The sequence below is a fragment of the Struthio camelus genome, chromosome 9, assembly GCF_040807025.1.
Source record: "Struthio camelus isolate bStrCam1 chromosome 9, bStrCam1.hap1, whole genome shotgun sequence".
NCBI lineage: Eukaryota > Metazoa > Chordata > Aves > Struthioniformes > Struthionidae > Struthio > Struthio camelus.
Window position 1 is genome coordinate 20,999,822 of NC_090950.1, and position 19,928 is coordinate 21,019,749.

Genomic DNA, 19,928 nt, shown 5'->3' on the forward strand with positions numbered 1-19,928 from the left:
GCTGGAGGGAAGGGAACCCCAAGCACTTGCCGTGGAGCTGGCATTTACAGAGGAGCATTGAGAAGGAGAGAGAAAATGGACCCCTGTATTGTTTCAAAATTTCATGTGCTCGCCTATCTGTATCCATCACACCTTGCCTTATGCTTGTAACTCCTTATAGCATGGGCCTACATCTGTTCATAGAGCCCCTAACACAGCCTCATCCATGGCTCCTAATAGTCACCATGGTGCAAATTGGTAAATACACTGGTACTTTCCTAGTTCATCTTGCTCACCTTCAATTCCGCTCATAGATGTGTTCATCTTTCCCGTGTCTGACTTCAAGGAGGCTGTTTTCAATACTGCACATGCCTTGGCTGCATCCTAGGAGACTGAGTCCAGGAATAAATCTCAGCCAGAAGCAAATGAAATCCTAATCACAACTGGGGCTCTTGGACATAGACGTAGGAGACATTAGGTAGCAGAATCCCTCACGTGTGAACCTAGGCAGTCTGGCTCCCCTCCTTTCCAGCCACTTTGCTATGTGGAGTAGAAAAGTTGAGAGACTGTAATTAAGGGAAACTCTAACACTTTCAGATTTGTGCCCAAGTTGTACTAGAGAAACAGTACTTTATCCAGAAACTTCTTGGCACAAAACACCCCCGAGCCCCCAAACACAGACACACCAACATTTGGGGCGAGTCCAGCCCTTCCCTAGGCTAAAAGCCTAAAGCTTTATGTGACACCTGCAACCCACACAAGGGAATCACGGTCAATGCATGTGAACAGAGAGGACACGGCACACTATGGCCAGGAGATGGACCAGAATATCTTTGCCATAAATGATGCGCACAGCCAAGCAATGAGACGTGATCCCAGCTTACACATCCACCCGGACACAGGGGTATTTTATTTTTATGGTATTTCTTAAAGACCCTCTTTTTCTCATGGGAAAGTATGTGCCAATGTGCTGTAAGAGAGTTTCTTTACCAGGGTATGTTGACCATCACTTCAGAAAGCAGAAATGGGCCTGTCACATGCTGCAGAGCTGAGTCTGACACTGGCATCCTGCAAAAGCCTCTTGTAATTCTTCATGCCTTCCCAAAACTGCAGTTTGCTGCATGGCCTGTCCCAGGGAAACACAGTGTCAGTCAGCAGAAGTTTGTCTCCCTTGTTTAGCTCTTGTTTCTCATGATCATTCAGGCATGACCAATTGTGCTTCCTACGCTCATCTGTATCTCTTGGGGCAGCACCAGCCCTCCGCAAGCAGGAAGTTGCTCTGTTATGTTTGCAGCCAGCTACAAGAAACACGGGGCTTTGACAGGTTTCCTTGCCACCCCTCAGAGCAGGCTGTGTTTCCAGAGACAGGGTTTTCCCACAGCTGAGGGATTTCACGGCCTCAGCTCTCAGATCACAGCTCAGCACTACAAAGCGGCTGAGTGCTGCAGTGTAAGAAAAACTTTTTTCGCTGCTGGCAAGACAGTGATAAGTAGCAAAACTGTTCAGTGAAAGTGGAGCCGAGAGAGAGCCTGGAGAGCATTTTGTAGGTGACAGACAGCTTGGGAGACGAGGTGCAGAGAGCCAGTCTTGCGGCCGTGGTGACAGCAGAGGGCACGCTTTGCCAGCACAGCGCTGCGCGCTCAGTCCTGCCGGCTGCCGGCCTGCTCTGAATTCGTGGAACGAGCTAGGAACCTGGGTGCAAGGAAGCAGTCACAGGAATTCAGTGCAACTCAATTGTCTGCAAGGCCTCCCGCCCCGCAGCACTGCGGCAGAAAGGAAGGAACAGAGTCATCGTCACCGTAGGTGAGGGGTAGATGGATTTGTCTTCTGGCTGGGAAACGAACTGACAAAAGTCTAGAGCACACTGATCCCAAAGAGGAGCTGGGGGAAGGGGGCTCAGTAAACGGATCTGCACCTTCCTTGCCCCTTCCTGGCTGGGCTGGGCTTGCAGGAATCTGGCCTTATCCCTTCCCAAGGAGTCCACATTGGGAGAAAGTCTGAAGAGGGAGGGTGTAGATGGACCCTCTTTCTCCTTTCCCCCACTGCTTGTTTCCTTCAGCTCAGCACAAGATGGTTTTCTGATCCAAAGTGCATGTTTTCAACTTCAGTTAAATTGTATTTTTCCTTTAGGTCTTCTTTGAAATGAAATGCCAAAACTTTTCAACTGGAGAACATCAGAGTGATTCTCTCAAATTCTACCTGAAGGCCCCAAGAATTTTGATTCCCTTAACATTTTATCCAGGAACAATGCTTAGATCTAATAGGAACTAAATTTCTCTCCTCTAGAACAGATCAAGACATCTCTAAGGAACTTTCCCACCAAACCCTGGCTCTGGTCCTGCCTCCACCAGCTGCACAATCTCAGGCTAATCCCAGGAGGGGAAAACGGCCAACGTGTAAGTTAGAGCCTTCCTGAGGCTGCCCTCATTCAGGGGCCAAGTCATGTCCTGACAGGGTACAGGATCATAAAGCAGCGAAAGAATTTACCTTTGCTTTCCTCAGTTATGTGGCTGCAGTTCAGTGGGCCAAATCCAAGACATTTCCTAGGATGCCATCCTATTACTAGAAGGCATCAGCATAATTCCTCCAGCCTCCTCAAGGCAGAGGTGGGACCAGGGGCACAGCTGCTCAGCTCCAGTGGAGCACAGCCTGGCAGAGTCACAACCAACCTGGACCTTCAACCCTGTCCCCATGTGACTGGAAGGGCCACAGTAGCCATGGACACCATCAAAATCAGGCACCCCCAAAGGGGCTGAGGGTCTGCACTTGCCTCAGACTAGCTTGTAGAGAGCACACATCTCTCCTACTGGAGGAACATTGCTCCTAGCCCAAAGCCCTGTATAACATTACTGCTCTCCAAGCGAGGTGCTTTGCACTGCCAGACAGCCAGGAAAGATTGACAGAGCAGGGTGAGGCTAGATAGATGCTGGAATCAAAGCTAAGGGGTGGGTGAGGACAAGGACCAGCAAGGAACAGACCTGGGCTGAAAGCCTTTTGCAGGGCTGGACTCACACAGACAGAGGTGCTGCAGGTAACTGGAGAAGATTGGGGCAGAGAGCAGTATGGGTTTGGGCAGGGCATCAAGAATGACCTCGGAGAGCCCTCTAAGAGCCTGAGTCTGAGATCCCACCCCTTCTACATTGGTATGACCATATCAGCATCCTAGAAACAACTATGCTGGCCAGCCCAGATCCTGCCCATTTCAGATTAGCTGAATCCCACACCTCTACAAAATCCTCTGCAACTTCTCTGAGTCCAGCTGGCCCCACACAAAGCTGGCAAGAAACAAGGAGGATGAGGAAGCTGTCAAAGAGCTCATTCCCACACTATGCTAACTTCTGCAGCTCCCAGGTCCATGCTGGTTTGCAGAGCGGCCCTGCTGGTACTGAAACAGAGCACTACTGTCCTTCCCTCCCATGAAGCAGTTTGAGTCTGCACTCCAACTCATTGCTATATCCTGGGAAAAACAGATGCCAGACTGATCCCTGCTACAAATCAGTGCAGAACTGTTGCAGCTTAAGGAGCTGGTAACCACTCCTCCCCAGCCAGGAGTGATGGGTGCTCCACATGCCCCTTCCCTGTCGAGTGGCAAGCTGAAAAGCAAAAGGGTGCAGGGCTGGCAAGTCACCTCGTGTGTGAAGTAGTAGGGGATAATTGGTAATGGCTTTCAGCAGCCACCAGGGAGTCTGAAATAACCCAGTGCTGCTCCCCATTTCCGTCTCTGCTCCTCCTCAATATCCAGTGAGTCCCAGGAGCGCAGGGCTTGGTCCTGCTCAGGTCAGGCAGCTGGTAACTCCATGAGGAAGGCTGGCTGTGAAAGCAGCACAAGTCAATCAGCCCCACAGGGCTTCCTGGGCAACAGAGAAAGGTTTTCTCTTTCCTGAGTCCTATTAATTTACACCATGATTCAGAGAGGAGGCAATGGGTGAGAGCTACGTGTGGCTGCAGGTGTCTGTGCAGAGGAAGAGAGGCATGATGTTGGGAGGGCGGTGCCCAAAGGTCTGCTTAGTCTCCTAACCAGCAGCCAGCACCAATTGCTCTTGCTGGACTCTAAAGCAGAGCAGCAATGTCTTGATACATGATCCATGCACCCAGCCTCAGCAAACCCAGTCAGCAGCACTAGGGTCTGGGGGGGGGGGGGGGAGCTGGGAGTGGGAAGACCAGTTTATTGAATATGAACTGAAAATGTCGTTTTGGAGATTTCCAGAGAGCCTTGCACTGTACTTGGGCTCTTACCTGTGCTGTAGTGACCCTGACAAGCTTTTGACTTTCCCCTCCTGGGAACTTTCCCCTCCTGGGATGGGTGGGAGGTGGCTGGAGACGCGCAGCCTTCAGGGTGGCAGGGGCTTACAGCAGCTTTCCCCAGTAGGGCATCAGCTGACCCATGGGGACAGGCTGGAAGCCGGGGGGGACTTTAATTATCCCATCAGATCTGGCACATCCCCAAATCTAATGTCCAGAGGGTCTCCGGGGGGGGAAGGGGGCAGGTTCCCTGCAGGCTCAGCTGGGAGCCTGCAAGCCTGACCAAGGCACCCATTTGGCACTGTTCTTCCTCAGCTGCAAGAATATCTCAGAGCCAGACACTCACCGGCAGGCTGTGAGCTGGGAGTGGAGCTGCCTGGACGGCAGTGGCAGAGCTGGCCTGGGGGCTATGAGCAAAGGCCGGTGGCTGAGAGCCCCTCAGGGGCCCAAGAGGCAGAAAGGATCAGGGGCAACTCAACTTCCCTCACTCCCTGCTAGACCCCGGGGGCCAATGCTCGTTCAATAGGACGTTTGGGGGCCGTTTGCCATTTCCCGGACTCTGCAGACACGTCTTAACTGACGGGATGGGAAGCCCAGTGAGAGCTCGGGGCTTTGGCCCCAGAGCCCCCGGGGGCCCAGCCCGCTGGGAAGGAGGCGCGCTGGCGAGTCAGACCCCCGGGGAGGGCTGCGCACAGCCAAGACCCCCCCCCCACACACACACCACTCGGGGGAGGGGGCTTGCGGCTGGAGATGGGGGGCGAGCAGGGTCGAAGACGAGGGGACCAGCCCCCTCACCGGGGGAAGGGAGGCGTTTCAAAAAGAAAACCCTCCGGGGGGCTCCCGGGGGCCACCGTGGGCGCCGGGCCGGCCCCTCGGCTGCGCGGAGCATCCCCGGCCCCCCCCGGCCCCCGGGCAGGGACCCACCCCCCGGCGGCGCGGGGCGAGGGGGGCGCCCCCGCCTTGACGTCAGGAGAAGGGTTTATAAAGGCGGCCGGGCGGCCCGGAGATCCCCAACGCCGGAGCCGGAGCCGCCGCGGAGCCGCCAGCGCCTCCCCGCCGCCGCCTCTCCGCGCCCGACCCGCCGGCGAGATGCTGTCGTGCCGCCTCCAGTGCGCCCTGGCCCTGCTCTCCCTCGCCCTGGCCCTCGGCACCGTCTCGGCCGCCCCCTCGGACCCCCGGCTCCGGCAGTTCCTGCAGAAGTCCCTGGCTGCCGCGGCCGGGAAGCAGGTGAGAGCCCCGCGACGGGGCGGGCTGCGGGGACCCCCAGCCCGGCACCTCCTGGCCACCCCGCCGGAGACGCCCGGCTCCCCGCTGCAGACCCCTCGGCTCCCCGCCGGACCCCCGGTTCCCTGCTGCAGACACCGCTCCCCGCCAGGGCTGCACTGGCGCAGAGCTGCCGGGCAGGGAGCTGGGCTGGACGGGCTGGGGGCAGGGAGGGACCCCCCTGCCCAGCCCAGTGCTGTGGGCACCAAGAAGCAGCCGGGGCCAGGGCAGAGGGCACAGACTGGTGGAGCTCCGGAGGCTCCTCCACAATGTTGAACCGAGGCAGCTGCTAAGGGGAGGTGGGGAGGGTTGTGGGCCATGGCAAGAGGGCAACCAGGGCTTGGCGGGAAAGAGGAAAAACAGCCCCCAGGGAGAAGGTGCCCCCGGCTCAGCCTGCCCTGTGAGCACGGGCACCTGCACTCGCTTGCCTGTTGAACGGCTTTCCCAAAGACCTTCCCCGTGTCACACCAGCAGCAAGGTTCAGCCTCATGGCAACCTTGTTGAGTTCAGCCCAGTGAGCGGGACCAGTGGGCAAGGAAAAGGAGGCAGGGTGGTGCGTGGGTGAGTTATTTCCCTGCCATGGCCAGGACATTGGTTTCTTTGTGACACCAGGTAGATGTCAGTGCGTGGCGGTGGTGGTTGGTGATCTTTTGCTCCGGCTTATTTTGCAGGCGCAGCTGCTGCGTAGCAGCTGTTGGTGTGGCTGCGTTTGGAAAGATGTGACTTCTCTCTTCTGAGTTGTGCGTGTCTCTAATCTTGGTGCAAAGGTGTTTTAGATGAACAGTGTTGAGCCCCCTGAAGTCAAACGCTAACTGTATTCTTTCTTCTCCCTCTTTCTCTCTCTTTTCCTGAAGGAACTGGCCAAGTACTTTTTGGCAGAATTGCTCTCAGAACCAAGCCAGACAGAAAATGAAGCTCTGGAGTCTGAGGACTTGTCCCGAGGGGCTGAGCAGGACGAAGTGAGACTGGAGCTGGAGCGTTCGGCGAACTCAAACCCTGCTTTGGCACCCCGGGAACGCAAAGCAGGCTGCAAGAACTTCTTCTGGAAAACATTCACATCCTGTTAGCTTTTGAAACCCACCTTTCCTCCCCATCCATTCCTGCCTTCTTCCCTGAGCAGAACCTTCACCAAAAGAGGCGAAGACTGTAAATACACAATCCACGGTTATGGTGAAATTAAACAAACAAGGAAAATTTGAGTTTGATTTCAAGTTGTTTTAATAAAACTTTCTGTTCCAATTGTACACAATTTGCTTGAGTTGTGATTTCTGATTAGTTCTTTAATGACATACCCTCTGCAACTCTCTCAGATGTACTATTTTTAATTCTTTGCTGCAATAAAGTTTATGTTTCAAATGGTGATGCTGAGAGTTGTTGGTCACTGAGAAAAACCTAAATCAGCTCTCTGAAATGCCTGTCTTTGAAATGCCACCCATCTCTGGGCAGCAACAGCAAATAGCAGTGCAGCCTTCATACGCGCGCGCACACACGCACACTCATAAAATATCTCTTGAAGTGAAGTTTTTTGCTGGGATTTTCCCAAGGGACCTAGAGGCACAGTGGTAACTTAGACATCATATGCACATAATAGTGGTTGAGTCAAATGCACAATGCTAGCACTTCCGTCCTCCTTCCAGTCTAGAGGATTTACCTGCATCACCAGAGACACTGCTATACATCACAGCTGTGTACTATGAGTGACAGGGATCACAAAAAGGGTTCATGGCAGAAGTTTTTCCCCACACATACATTATTCCCTCCACAGCCACAAACACTAAAAATGTTTTCTCGCCTGTCGTGTTTTACTCATGCAACATCCCTGACAAACGTGGCTTCTAAAATTCTTTCCGAAAGTTTTCCTTTCTCCTACTGTGCAAGGGGATGTTTTGCATCCCTGCAGAGCCAGGTTGTTAAACTTATTTCTATCGGCCTCTATCCACCAAGTAAATTGGCTGCAGCAGCTTTCTTATGCACTACATTATCATTAAAGACAGCACTAGAAGGGCCAAAATGGCAGGAGATGACATGAGGAAAAAGAGTTACCTTTCTCAAAGGAAAAGAAATTCTTCAACCTTTTCCAGAAAGTCTCTTCTCTTTCTAGCCGTGCTGGTTTGTGGCTCACATAATCATGAGCCATTTAGAGATGCAGAGCATGAACCTGTATGTGGGACAGGTGTCATTTTGATGAGAATCCACCACTAGGGAGTAAAGATAACAAATATTTTGTAGCCATCATTTCTGAAAGAAAGGCTAAGAGTAGGGGATCTTCAAGAAGTGTTCTTGAAGACAAGTGTTCTTGGGCAGTGGGCTGAGCACAAACCCGCATGGAGGGAGATCTTCCAGATGAGCACAGGTTAAGTTGCTTCTGGTCTGTGCTGCACGTGGCTCTTTGTGGGGCATCATACTCAATGGATCATGAGCTGTTGTCTTCATTCCAGGTCGGCAACTCCTTTCCCTACAGGCGGGGTTCGTGACATCTGAGTGCGGGGGGGGGGGTGGATCCCTTGTGGCTGGGAACTGCAGCAGCGTCAGCACAGAAATCCAAGCCCTGCTGCGCTCTCTCGCAGCAGGACTCAGCTGGGCTGAGCCAAACTGCAACAGGCAAAGGCTGCAGGGGACATGCACAGGGAGGGGAGCTGCTGGCATTGGCACCACCAAGCACCAGAGGCAGGCCTGGGGATGCCCTCTCCTCCTGCAGCAGAGCACCTATGACTGCTGCCTGTGCCCCAGCAGGGCTGAGGGCTCCCCCTTCCCACCTGACCGCTGCTGGGGAAGCCTGCTCCTGCACTGCAGGAAAAGCCTTGCCACGGCATGATCCTGCTCCTCTCCGGCTCTCTTCTGCCAGCTCTGTCGGATCCCACAGGATGGGCTTCGGGCAGGTGGCCCAGCAGTGCATGAGGACAAGCAGATGGGAAAGAGGCTCTTCTTGCCTCTTCACTCTACTGGGTGGAAGGAAAGTGTTACACTGGCCTGAGCCACCAGGTCGTCCCAGGAGCATCAGTCCCCCGTGCTGCCAGGGCCAGGAGTGGGCATAAAGGGCAGTGACAGCTCTCAGCAGGGACCACTGCAGGTGCTGGACCAGACCCCAACAGATTTCCTCCCCTGCAAGATCTGCAGCAAAGAGGGAATCAGAGCTGCATGGTAGCTCGTGGGACCCACCTCTCCTCCCTTCCTTGCAAGAAGGATAGAGCAGGGCTAGGGCCTCCCAGGGTGATCTGGGGAAACGCATTCAGCCCCTGACTCTGTTCCTGAAGCTCCACTCCCCCTCGCACAGTGGGGTTAACAGCTCTCCCCTCCTTGCCAGAGCTGGATGCATTGCAGACTGGGAGATCTTGGAAATTGGAAAAAGGGATAGAGATTCTCATAGCCCTTAGGGGGACAGGAGAAGACCCCCGAGGTGGCTGGTACACAGGACACGTTTTTTACACCCTGGAGTCTTGGGGCTGGTGCAGCTGTGGAGGATGCAATGTTAACTCACCTCTGGGAAAGGGCAGAGGGGTGAGAAAGGGAGTCCCTTTGACAGTGTGGAGACAAGCTCTTTGAATGGAGAGCAACAGTGCTAGGTCACACCTGATCCCTTTGCTGCTTCATATCATCAAGGGAGCAGAATGCAAGGGATTCACTGAAGCAGAGCATTCCCTGTCCCTGGCTACTAATTCATGCCTTGGCAGAGGCTCCCCAGAGCTTCCAAAAACCCAGCTGATTCTTCAGTGCCGAGAGAGTCGTAAGACAGGAGCTGGAGGAACTGAGAGGAGCTGAAGGTGCCAAGGGCTTGAGTGTTCTTATGCACTGAGTCCATCTTTCATGGGATATAAATAGATCGCTACTTGCCTGAGGTTCTTCCTCTTGATCACTATGCTCAGACAGTGCTTTGAGGGGAGTTTAATTCTGCCTATCGTTGGAGTGAAACCCATCACATACAGGGATGCAGAAGATCCTCAAGCACAAGCAGGAACTAAATACAGAGTGATTCACATGCTCTAACACCAGCTTGTTTTAGGAATGCAGCTGGCATCACAGCACAGCAGCATCTGCAAAGTTTAATGAAGATACACTGGTGCAGGCACAAGTGAATGTCTTCAGTTCAGCGGCAGAAAGAAAAACCTGCTACTTCAGCCAATTCAGGGGCTCCTGGAGGTTAGGGAGACAGCCTCCAAGGCATTAAGGTACAGTATCACCACATATAATTGCACTGCAGCAGTGCCAGCCATCCTGGGTGCTGGGAGCTACATGAACACAATGCAAGAGACAGCCTTGCCCTGCAGAGCTAAAAAGACTGGTAAGACAAAGCAAGATGTATTGCTTCTCTTTGATAGATGGGAATTATGGGCTAAAGAGATCAAATGGCTATATTTAATCCCTGGCTACACAGCCATGAAACTGAGCTGCTGCACAGTGTCTTGGACCAGGAGGACTCTTGCTAGTTGAGATCAAATCTGGGATGAGAGCAAGTAAGAATGGGCTAGCTCTCATGCACCAGAGCTGCTGGGGTGCAGTTTTCAAGTGAGGTTTTTGAGTGAGGTCTCTGCATTGTCCTGTCCTAGCATGTACCAGATGGGGGGAGTGAGGAGCTGTGATGTATGTGCAGAACTGATTCATCTCTCCTGTTGCACTTGGTGTCGCTGGCAGACCCAGAGCAATCCCCACTCCCACAGGTATCCTCAGCCCAGTGATTCACCTGAGACAGTGCAGAGAAATGTTTGTGAGGAACCACATAAAAGGGCTTGAAAACGCCGGCCAAAGAGTTGCGTTTAATGAAAACTAGAAAAGATTGTATGAGGCCTGGAAACAGACATCCCTCCCGATGGGAAGTCAGTGAGGATTTCAGCCCTCTCCAGAAGTAAACTCTCCTAGTAATGATGCCGGGGAGGGTCATTCACCCTAGTAAACAGGTGAGACTTTTTTTTTGTTTTTATGTGAAGCCCAGACTGCTGAAAAAGGAAAGTTTTCATTATCCTTGAAGGCTAGTTGGTGACAGACAGGTTGAAACGGTCCTCACTGTGGTCCACAAGAAATACGTCTGGGGTCTAAATTTCATAGCCTGGGTCCACTCTGCCACCAGGTTACTCCCTTTGGCTGTACATCCCAGCTGAGGTCTGCTGTCTTTAGTGCATATGTGGTGACTCACCTACTTCCCATCACAGCTCTGTAGTGGAAATGCGGAGTGGGAGCCGCCTTTCCCAGCAGCCGGGGGAGAACTGCCACTGTCAAGCACTTGCAGGGGGACACTGACCCTCGCTCCGTCCCATCCCTGTGCACGCTGTGCTCGCTAACAGCTCTCTTTGACAACAGTGCTTTTGTGGCTATACTTCACTCTGAACTTCCAGGAAACCCCCAGGCTCGTTTAAGCTATTTCTACAACCATCACAAGAAATGATGCCTCTGAACTAGCCCTGTCTCATTTCCATATCCAGGAGTACAGATCCTAGGCTGTGGCACAGCTGAATATTTCCAGTCCCCAAAAAGCCCCGCTCAGAGCGAATGTATCCAATTGCTTTGCTGTCTGGTTACCGAGCACGGTGCTGAATGAGGCTCTCAGACAAGCCTGGAGCAGGCTGCTCTGAAAAGAGCAGGAGCCTGGAGCCTCGAGTCTGACTATCTTGCATCTGGAACCGACTATAAGAGGCTCCACGCTGTGTTTGCTTTTATGCTGCCTCTGTAGCTCCTAGCAAGCATTAGAGCCAACTCACCATTGCTCTAATCTGCAGCTGCCAGGAGCGTCTCGCATTCCCAGGGCTCTGCTTTCACCACAGGAATCTTCTTCCCTTTGATCCTGTCAAATTCCCAGCACCTCTCCTGTATGGGCTGGCATCAGGTGTTTGGAAAGAAGCACTTGCTGCTGCAACCGAGCCCTGATTCTCTGAACACAAAGCAGCAGGATATTTATTGACCAGGGCGAAAAGCTATACCTAGGCAATAAAAGTTATTATGATAAAGGAACAGACTGTACTTTTCTCTTCTCTGAAAACCTTCTGATTCTTTGAGTGCTTCTCACCAAAATAATGTAATAAAACTGCTTTACACTGAGCATTTTCTTCTCCTTTGTCTTTGTTTTATTAGGGAATCATTTGGTACCCTTTGTCAACACCTAATTATATACCCTAGAATAACTATTTGGCCAGATGCTGTGAGTACCTCAGGAGACTCTTTGGATCCAGACCTCAGGAGATTTACCCTGTAAATGACTCGCAGAAAGCAAAATACTAACAGGGTCTCAAAAAAACCACCAAGTTCATTTTTTCTCATACAGATAGAAAAAAAGCTACTTTGTGCCATGAACCAAGATTTCCAACATCATCTGACAAACAAGTTCACACAGATGGAGCTGAAAGTCATTCACCTGACAAAAAGAGTTTCATGAAGGCCCTCCATATCTCCTATGGAAAGATTCCCTGAGAGACAACAAAAAGATGCACCTGAAACCAGAGTTGGTTCATCACCTGTGCTCTCTGTAGGGCAGGCGGGGAGAGACGTGGTGCTGCAGACACCTTCAGAGCATCCCTCCTGATGCCCTTGCTCCCCGCCTCGTCCTCGCTTGCAGCCCGTAGTTTGCCATGCTCCCGTGCTCTTAGGAAGGAAATGTTCTCCGTCTCAAGTCCTGTTGTGGAGACAAAGCTATCCCTGGAGATGACCGAGAGATGCCCCCAGCCCTCCATTGCTCCTGCCTCAACCCTTGTTAGGTAGGTCCCCGCCTCCCGGGTCAGTGAATCCGTAACACCCCAGTAATAAGCTTGGTGCCACTGTACTCCTGAGGTAGAAGGTTTTCTGCCCAGCTCCCTTACATAGTGCTGGCTCTGTATTCTGCCTTCAAGGAAAATCTATTCTTTTACTCAAGACTGGGGCTTAAGGAAGAAAGGATGCTGAGACTCTTGGAAATCAGCTGTCACATTTGTGAGGCTCTCTCGTAAGCCTTCGCTGCTGCCTCTTTTCTTCCCTATTCTACTTCTTATGCTCATCACAGTCTGTGAATCTTCCCATAGACTCAAATACAATATTTCTTTCCCTGCTGCTCTGTTCCACATCACCACCCTGTTGCTGAGAGGGTGCAATGAGGGAGGACTCCCTGCTGAGGATGCGCTGAAGAATGGGGTGCACTGCAGCCAGCAGAGAGAGCCAAAGAGCACAGATTGTCCTGTTTATGGTCTATACTCTTGTCTGTAGGAGCAGGCACTCAGGATGGGTCTCCTCTGCACCAGGGGCAGTACAGACTCCTGACTACACCCCAGCACAGAGAGCAGGGCTGGAGGCAGGACTTCTGCAAATAGGAGTTTTCCCAGGTGCAGCAGTTTCAGGGGCCAGAGCTGTGCGAGGACGCAGGCAGTGCTGGTGCACTGCCAAAGATTTTTTTCCCCAAATTAAGTGTCTGCTTTTCATTTCTAAATGGCATTTCTCATGTTAAATTTGCCAGTTTTTTTATAGGTTAAAAAAAGTTAAATAACTTGAAAGTAAGTGAACTGTTTTATCTAGGATTAAACCCAGTGGTTTTTATTCCTGTGATAACCTTTAAAAAAATTGGTTCCATCCAAATCTTTTTTCCTTTGGTAATTTTGTTGTTGTTGTTCAGCCACTGAAACAACTCCTTATTCACTCATTTTTTCCAAAACCTCACAGTCTAATCAGAGGCAGAGGGAGGAAGGGTTGCATCCATTTAAAGGATTAGGGAACGAGATGGCCCATCGTGGTCATGCTCTGACACAATGCGTGGCAGTCCCTGTTTTCTGGAAGCAGAAGCTCTGGGCTGTGGGGAAACTGCCCTGAGCACCCAGCTCTCCTTGCTGCCCTGCCAAAGAGCTGTGTTGCATGAAACAAATCAGCATGACTGATAAATACAAGCTGTCCACGCCTGACTCATGGGACCACAAGAGCCTGGGGCTAGGCTGGGCACTGCAGCCTGGTCCCGGCATTCCCAGACTGATTAGCACATCACAAGGCAGCATCTTGCATAGCTGGGATAAACAACCCACTGGAGGCAATGACAGTGGGATGTGATGCTCCACTGATGCCTTGTGTTCCTGGCTGCAAGAAACAGCTCCCTCTTGCAGTCCTGGGTCTGGCTGGCCAGGGTGAACAAGGTAGCACTCTCCTCTGAACCCTGAGGGGGGACTCAGCCTCATTCTCCAGGCAATAGACCCCCAAGTGCAATGAGAAACTCTCTGCCACCATGTGTAGTTGCAGTGGGTTCCCAGCATGGTGTCACCAGGGTGGCACTGATGTCACAATGGCCAGTGGGTGCTCTGCATGCCCTGCACCCTGCCAGGAGGGGCCCAAAGCTGCTGCCCCAACACCTCCATCTCTTTCACATGGTGTGGGGGGGAAGAACAACCAATGATACCCTCTTGCTTCTGGTTTAGGTCCTTAGAAGGAAGTCTGATCATCCCCAGAAGGGCAGAGGCCAACAGCAAATAGGAAAGCTGGACCCAAGCACCATGTTTGAACTGCAGCTCTCAGCAGAAGAGTGTGAGGAAAAGGCAGCAGCTGTTCTCCCTGAAATCTGCTTGCAGCATTTGGAAAGCAGTGACTGGAAAGAGAGAATTTCCAGCATGGATACCCTTCAGAACACTGTTAGAGAGATGAAGAAAAGCAAGATACCCTGCCAAGCCCTGGTGAGATTGCTTTCACGGAGAAGCAAGGAGACAAAGCTCCAGGTGGTGCAGAAGAAGCTTCACACCATCACCTTGCTAGCCCAGAAAGGGAACTTCTCCAGAACATCTGCTCAAATTGTCCTGGAAAATGTGGTGGAAATGGTGGGAGATGTGTTATGCGGCAGCAATGCAAAAGAAACCCTGACAGCTATAGCAGAAGCATGTTCATTGCCTTGGACTGCAAAGAGAGCTATGTCATTGGCTTTCTCACAGAATAACTCCAGGATCCAGTCCATGATCTTGAACTGGATGGCAAATGCAATTATGGAGTTTGGCTTTGCAGGGATGGAGGTTAAGATGCTGGTCAGCACCCTGAAGATTGCTCTTGCTGCGGTTAACCCAGACGTGCGGACATCAGCCATCACCTTGCTGGGAGTTATTTACCTGTACATGGGAGACTCACTGAGAGTACTGATAGAGAATGAAGAGCTGCCTCTTCTTCCCCAGATAAATGCTGAACTGGAGAAGGTGCAAGGGCAGATCCCACCAATTCCCTGTCGTGCCAACCCCACACCATGCCCAGATGACAGGACCCAGGAGAACCCAGGGGATCGCAGAAGGACTGAGGCCGTGGACATTGGTGACAGGATCACATCAGAGCTGGTGTCAAAGCTGCAGGAAAAGAACTGGGAGGTACAAAAGGAGGGCCTGGAAGAGGTTGCAGGCATCCTCGAGGGTGCCAGATTCATCCAGCCGAACATAGGAGAGCTTCCAAGAGGTCTGAGGGCTTGTCTCTGTGACCCCAACCCCATCCTGGTTCAGCTGGCCCTGAGGGTCCTCCAGCAATTGTCCATAGCCATAGGCTCCAACATCAAACAGCACATGAAAGACTTGGGCTTTCCCCTCATTGCTCTCTTTAGGAAGAGCAAGAGCAGCATGAGAGCTGCTGCCCTGGCTGCTGTGAACACCTGGGCTGCACAGACCGACATACTGGCGTGGCTGGACACGGAGAACTTTTCAGAGGATCTGGAGAAGGAAATGCCTTTCCAGAAGCAAGAGCTGGTGCAGTGGTTGGCTGAACAGCTGCCCACCCTCCAGTCAGCTCCCTCGGACCTGCTTAAGTGTGTGCCTCACCTCTACTCCTGCCTGCAGGACAGCAGTGAGTACGTGCAGACAGCCTCAGAGGCAGCTTTGCCTTTCTTCATAATGCACCTTGGTTTTGAGAAGATGGCCGAAGTCACCAGCCAGCTGAAGGCAGCTGCAAAGGACCACGTACTAGCGATACTAGAGCATGCCAATGCCAGTCCCTCGACCAAACCCACCGCTCCTGCTCCTGCTCCTGCTCCTGCTAAATCACTTTCCAGACAACCTGGAGTCACCACTGGGACCACCTCCCCTTCTGTCCTAACCACACCACCTGCAGGACCAGCCTTTTCTTCACAAACACCAGCTAAAGAGGCTGTACCCAAAAGCAGGGGAGAGGAGAACCAGGGCCCCAAGGAGCCCAAGTCAGGAGGAGCAGTCCTAAAAGACAAGGGTGCAGCCGAGGGGGAAGCACAAATAAGGTCCACCCTGAAGGACGGTGACAGTAAACTAGGACCCATCTTCATCATTGTCCCAAGGGGGAAGGAGCAGAGAATGAGGGATGAGAAAGGCAGCAAAATGCTGAAGTGGAACTTCACCGTTCCCACTAGCAGGTACGTTGAGCAGCTGAAAGCTCAGATGAGCACCTGTGTGTCCAACAGCCTTCGGGTAGAAATGTTTCACTCCAGCTTCCCTCACCACATCAAAGCCTTGTCCATTATGGCAAGGCATTTAGAGAAGGAGAAGGAAGGAGTCATCAGCTGCCTGGATCTGATCCTGAAATGGCTGACCCTGCGTTTCTTTGACACCAACACGTGGGTGCTTATCAAAAGCCTGGAGTACCTCGATCTGCTGCTAACCTTGCTGAGCCAAGAAAAGTATCAACTGATGGAGAATGAGGCCTCTTACTTATTCCCATATCTGGTCATGAAGACGGGAGAGTCAAAGGAAGCTGTCCTCAAATTGGTCCACGCTGTTCTGAAGAGGATATGCCTGGTCTATCCAGCCAGCAAGGTGTTCAGCTTTCTCATGGAAGGGGTCAAGTCCAAGAATGCTAAGCAGCAGGCAGGATGCCTGGAGGAGGTGGGTTATCTCCTTGAAGTATATGGCCTAGATATATGTGAGCCCAGCCCTGGCAAAGCCTTAAAGAGGATAGCTGCCTTCCTGAGAGATGACAACAGTTCTGTTCACAGTGCTGCCTTAAACATTATGGTCATAGTCTGCAAAACTCATGGGGAAGGAATGTTCAAAATGGTTGGGAATCTTCCTGAAAAACATATGAAGATGCTTGGACAAATTGCAGAACAGACACCCACTAAGCCAGCAGTCTCTCCAGCACAGCATCTCTGTGAAAAACCTCAGCAGGCTTCAACGACAAGATCTGAAGTCACCTATCAGCAGGCAGGAGATGCACCCTCAAAGCTGGAACTGACCTGCTCCCAAGGAGGAAGTGTAGGTACTGTAGACATGGCTCCCCAGACACTGTCACCAGATGTAGATGAGCATGAGAGCAGGCTGATCACCAAAAAATCCAACCGCTTTAAACGGAAGGGTATCATTCAGTTAGACACCATCCCCGAATCCCAGACCTTGCCGTTCTTCCCAGACACTGATAACACATGTCATAACATCACTTTCACCATTAATTCCCTTATTTGTCACATTAGCAGTGATGACACTGACACCAGCATCCAGGCAATGGTAAAAATTGAGGAGATCCTGAGACACAATGACAAAGTAGAAGCCATGTCTGGACACATCAACCAGTTCCTTGAAGCCACCTTCCAGCAGCTCAAGTTTATCCACCAGCAAAAGGAAGCAGAGGAGAAAATAGGGAAGGACCAAGGCATTCTGCTGTGTAGCTGCATCATCCAGACCATGATGTCTGTCTTCCAGGAGGAGAGACTGGCCCAGGAGGCATCCATGGAGGTGCTTAAAGATGTAATTCACGGTCTCATTACCTTAATGCTAGACTCCCTGGTGGGGGACCTGGAGGAAGATCACAAGCTCATACAGTCCATTAATGTCCTCTTGAAGAGGGTATTGGAAAAATCTGATCAGACAAGGATCTTTCGCGCCTTGCTCAAGCTGCTCCAAAACAACCTGACCACTGAGGGCAGCCCAGACAAGTTCTCTGACCTGCTGGTCAAGTGCCTGTGGAGGATCACACGGCTTCTCCCAGGCACCATCAGCACCATCAACCTGGATGAAATCCTACTGGATGTCCACATACTCATGAAGGCTCTCCCAGATGAGAAAATGAGGCAGTGCCCAAACAAACTCCCACTGCAGGCTCTGAAAACTCTGCTGCACACTCTGTGCAAGCTGGAAGGCGTGGGGATCCTGGACCATCTCACCCTGATTGAGGACACAGCTGAGTCCGAGGTAGAAGCCTACCTACGAAAGGTAACCAGACCTACTGCCAATCAGGTGGCAAATGAAACAGCTGTAGGGGCAGGGAAGGAGGTCCCTCAGGCAACTGCAGGTGTTGAAAAGGACAAAGCAGGTGATGTCTTGGAGGGCATCTTCCAGAAGATTTGCTCCAAGGAAAGCTTGAGGGAAGGTCTAGAGGAGTTGTATGAATATAAGAAAAAATGCCCCGAGGCAAAGCTGGAGCCTTTCCTAGGAAACCTCTCCCTCTTTTTGCAGAGCTATGTGAAGCAAGGCCTGGCCATCATCCAGACAAAGCAGGGCACCAGAGAGCACATTTCTCCTCCTCCTTCAGGGATATCACCTCATGTGGAAGGATCTCCACTTAGACCAACAGCAACCCTAGGAGGGATCACGAATGAGGAGGAGGCGACACCATCCTGCCACCCGGAAAGCCTGCCATTTGCCAGACAGCAGCAACATGAACTTGAGAGCCTGATGGTTCACAGCAGACCCTCTGCCAGCCAGCTCCCCTCAGGGGATGTGGATGTCGTGCCTCTTCCTCCCTTCCAAAGATGCACAACAGCAGGATCCGTAAGGACATGAAGAACCACGAGCAGAAGTAGCACCGGGAGTAGCAACCAAGCTGCTGGGTGTTTTATCACTGGTCTCAGAGCTTGCTAGCCCTCTTCCACGCAGTCCTCAACGGGCAGATGACGTGAACAGCTAAAAAATAAAGAAACAACTCTAGCATGAATACCCAGTAGGTTATCTGTGAAATCGCACATTGGGGCCCACATCCCCAGGGTCTGCAGATCCCAAGAGCTGGTCCGAGTTGCTGGTTGATCACTCTGTTGCTGTTGTTTTTCTGAACAGCCAAGAAGTGGGGGCAGGTAGCACTGGGGCAGAAGTACTTGAGTGGGGAGCATTAAATGCTCACGTGCCCCTAGAAAGGTGTCACTCGAGCTCTGGTCTAGGCTCTTAAGGTGAGCAGGCGGAGCCACACCCATTCCCCAAAGGGCGCAGCCTAAATAGAGCAGACGATTGTTACACCTCCCAAAGCCAAAGAGGAAACAGGTCACAAGATCTGGAGAGATGCAATCCAAGCAAAAGGAGGAGGGTTGCCCAGGATCTCTACACACTGTATCCACTCCCAAGCCCGTTTGCACTCATTGTAGGCTCCTCCCTGTGGGATTGCCCACTCTCTTTCCTTAAACAGCAGCAAAGAATCGGGCAGGCAGTGGCCCTGCCATTGCGCCATAGCACGTACAAGACATGGCTTTTCCTGTTCAGTGACAGAAGAGTTATTTCTCATCATTTCTGGCATGTATGCACTCTTCTGCCTCTTTTATGGCAACAGCTATAGAACTTGCTTGTTTCGAGAGCTCAGCATCTTCATACTTACACGTTTCAGCACAGCACAACTTTTTAGGCTTTAAAAAAGCAGGGTGGGGGAGATGGAGGACTTGGGGCAAAGCTGAACCCCCAGTGCAGGGATGTGCATAGGGCACAGAATAGGCCAGGGAAGCTGACTGCCCAGGTGACCCTGCAAGGGTCCTTCCAGCACAGACTTTTCTAAGAGTCAAACTGTTCATGGCCAGCAACATAGCAAACAGTGCTCTGGCTCCTATCTGAAAGCTGCCTGAAGTCACCAGGATTTTCAAACAGCACCTCTACTTTTGCACAAGGGCAACAGTTTTTATGAGCCTACCAAAGGCAAAGGCTGCAAAAGGAAATTCATTAGGGAAAGTAGTTTGTACCAATTTCTGTTTTCTCTTAGGTAAAATCAATACGACATAGAATTTCAAACCCACTTAGGTTTGTCAGACTAAAAGTTTAAGAGAGCGGAGTTGCTATGGACAACCACAGAATGCCAATGCATTATCCCAATGCACATCTCTTAAACTATGCCCAAGGAGCACTCTGCTATTTTCATGTTAAACCACTTCAATTTGTGTTTAACACTCCTCTTGTCTGTAAGTTCCTCAAGGTAGGAGTCCTCTGCTTTGTGTCTTGTGTCTTCAAGGATGCGCACTAAAAATTACAAGGCTTATTTACTAGTGGACAAATCAACCAATTGCAAAATACTTTTAGTGTTCTAGACTCAGGCAGAGCAAGTCAGCTGCTTGAAGAACATGGAACACCTCTATTTTTAATAAAAAAAGAAAAAAGAAATATACATTCTGATTACTGGCCAACAAAAAAAATACACGCCCGTGATTTCAAGGTGTAGTTGCCCTTTCTGAATGGCCAAAATGACTTGTTTGCTGCAGACTATAATTCTCTCTAGCGGTACTACAAAGCCATGGCCACCCCCTTGCCTACGCCACTCACAGACCATGCTGCAGCCAAGAGCCACTGGCAGACTCCTGTTCTGTAATGCTGAATGCCTGATCCATTTCTTAAGTA

At 51.5% G+C, this 19,928-nt stretch overlaps 2 protein-coding genes across 2 annotated transcripts; both read left to right on the plus strand.

Moving 5' to 3' along the window:
- Positions 1-5,192: 5,192 nt before the first annotated feature.
- SST (somatostatin) lies at positions 5,193-6,846 on the plus strand. Its single transcript, XM_068954053.1, has 2 exons — positions 5,193-5,448; positions 6,339-6,846. The coding sequence occupies exons 1-2, from the start codon at positions 5,311-5,313 to the stop codon at positions 6,549-6,551; spliced, it is 351 nt and encodes a 116-aa protein (XP_068810154.1). The 5' UTR covers positions 5,193-5,310; the 3' UTR covers positions 6,552-6,846.
- Positions 6,847-13,910: 7,064 nt separating this feature from the next.
- LOC104148857 (cytoskeleton-associated protein 5-like) lies at positions 13,911-18,125 on the plus strand. The gene has a single exon (XM_009682211.2). It carries the CDS (start codon positions 13,911-13,913, stop codon positions 18,123-18,125), a length of 4,215 nt encoding a protein of 1,404 aa, XP_009680506.2.
- Positions 18,126-19,928: the final 1,803 nt, after the last annotated feature.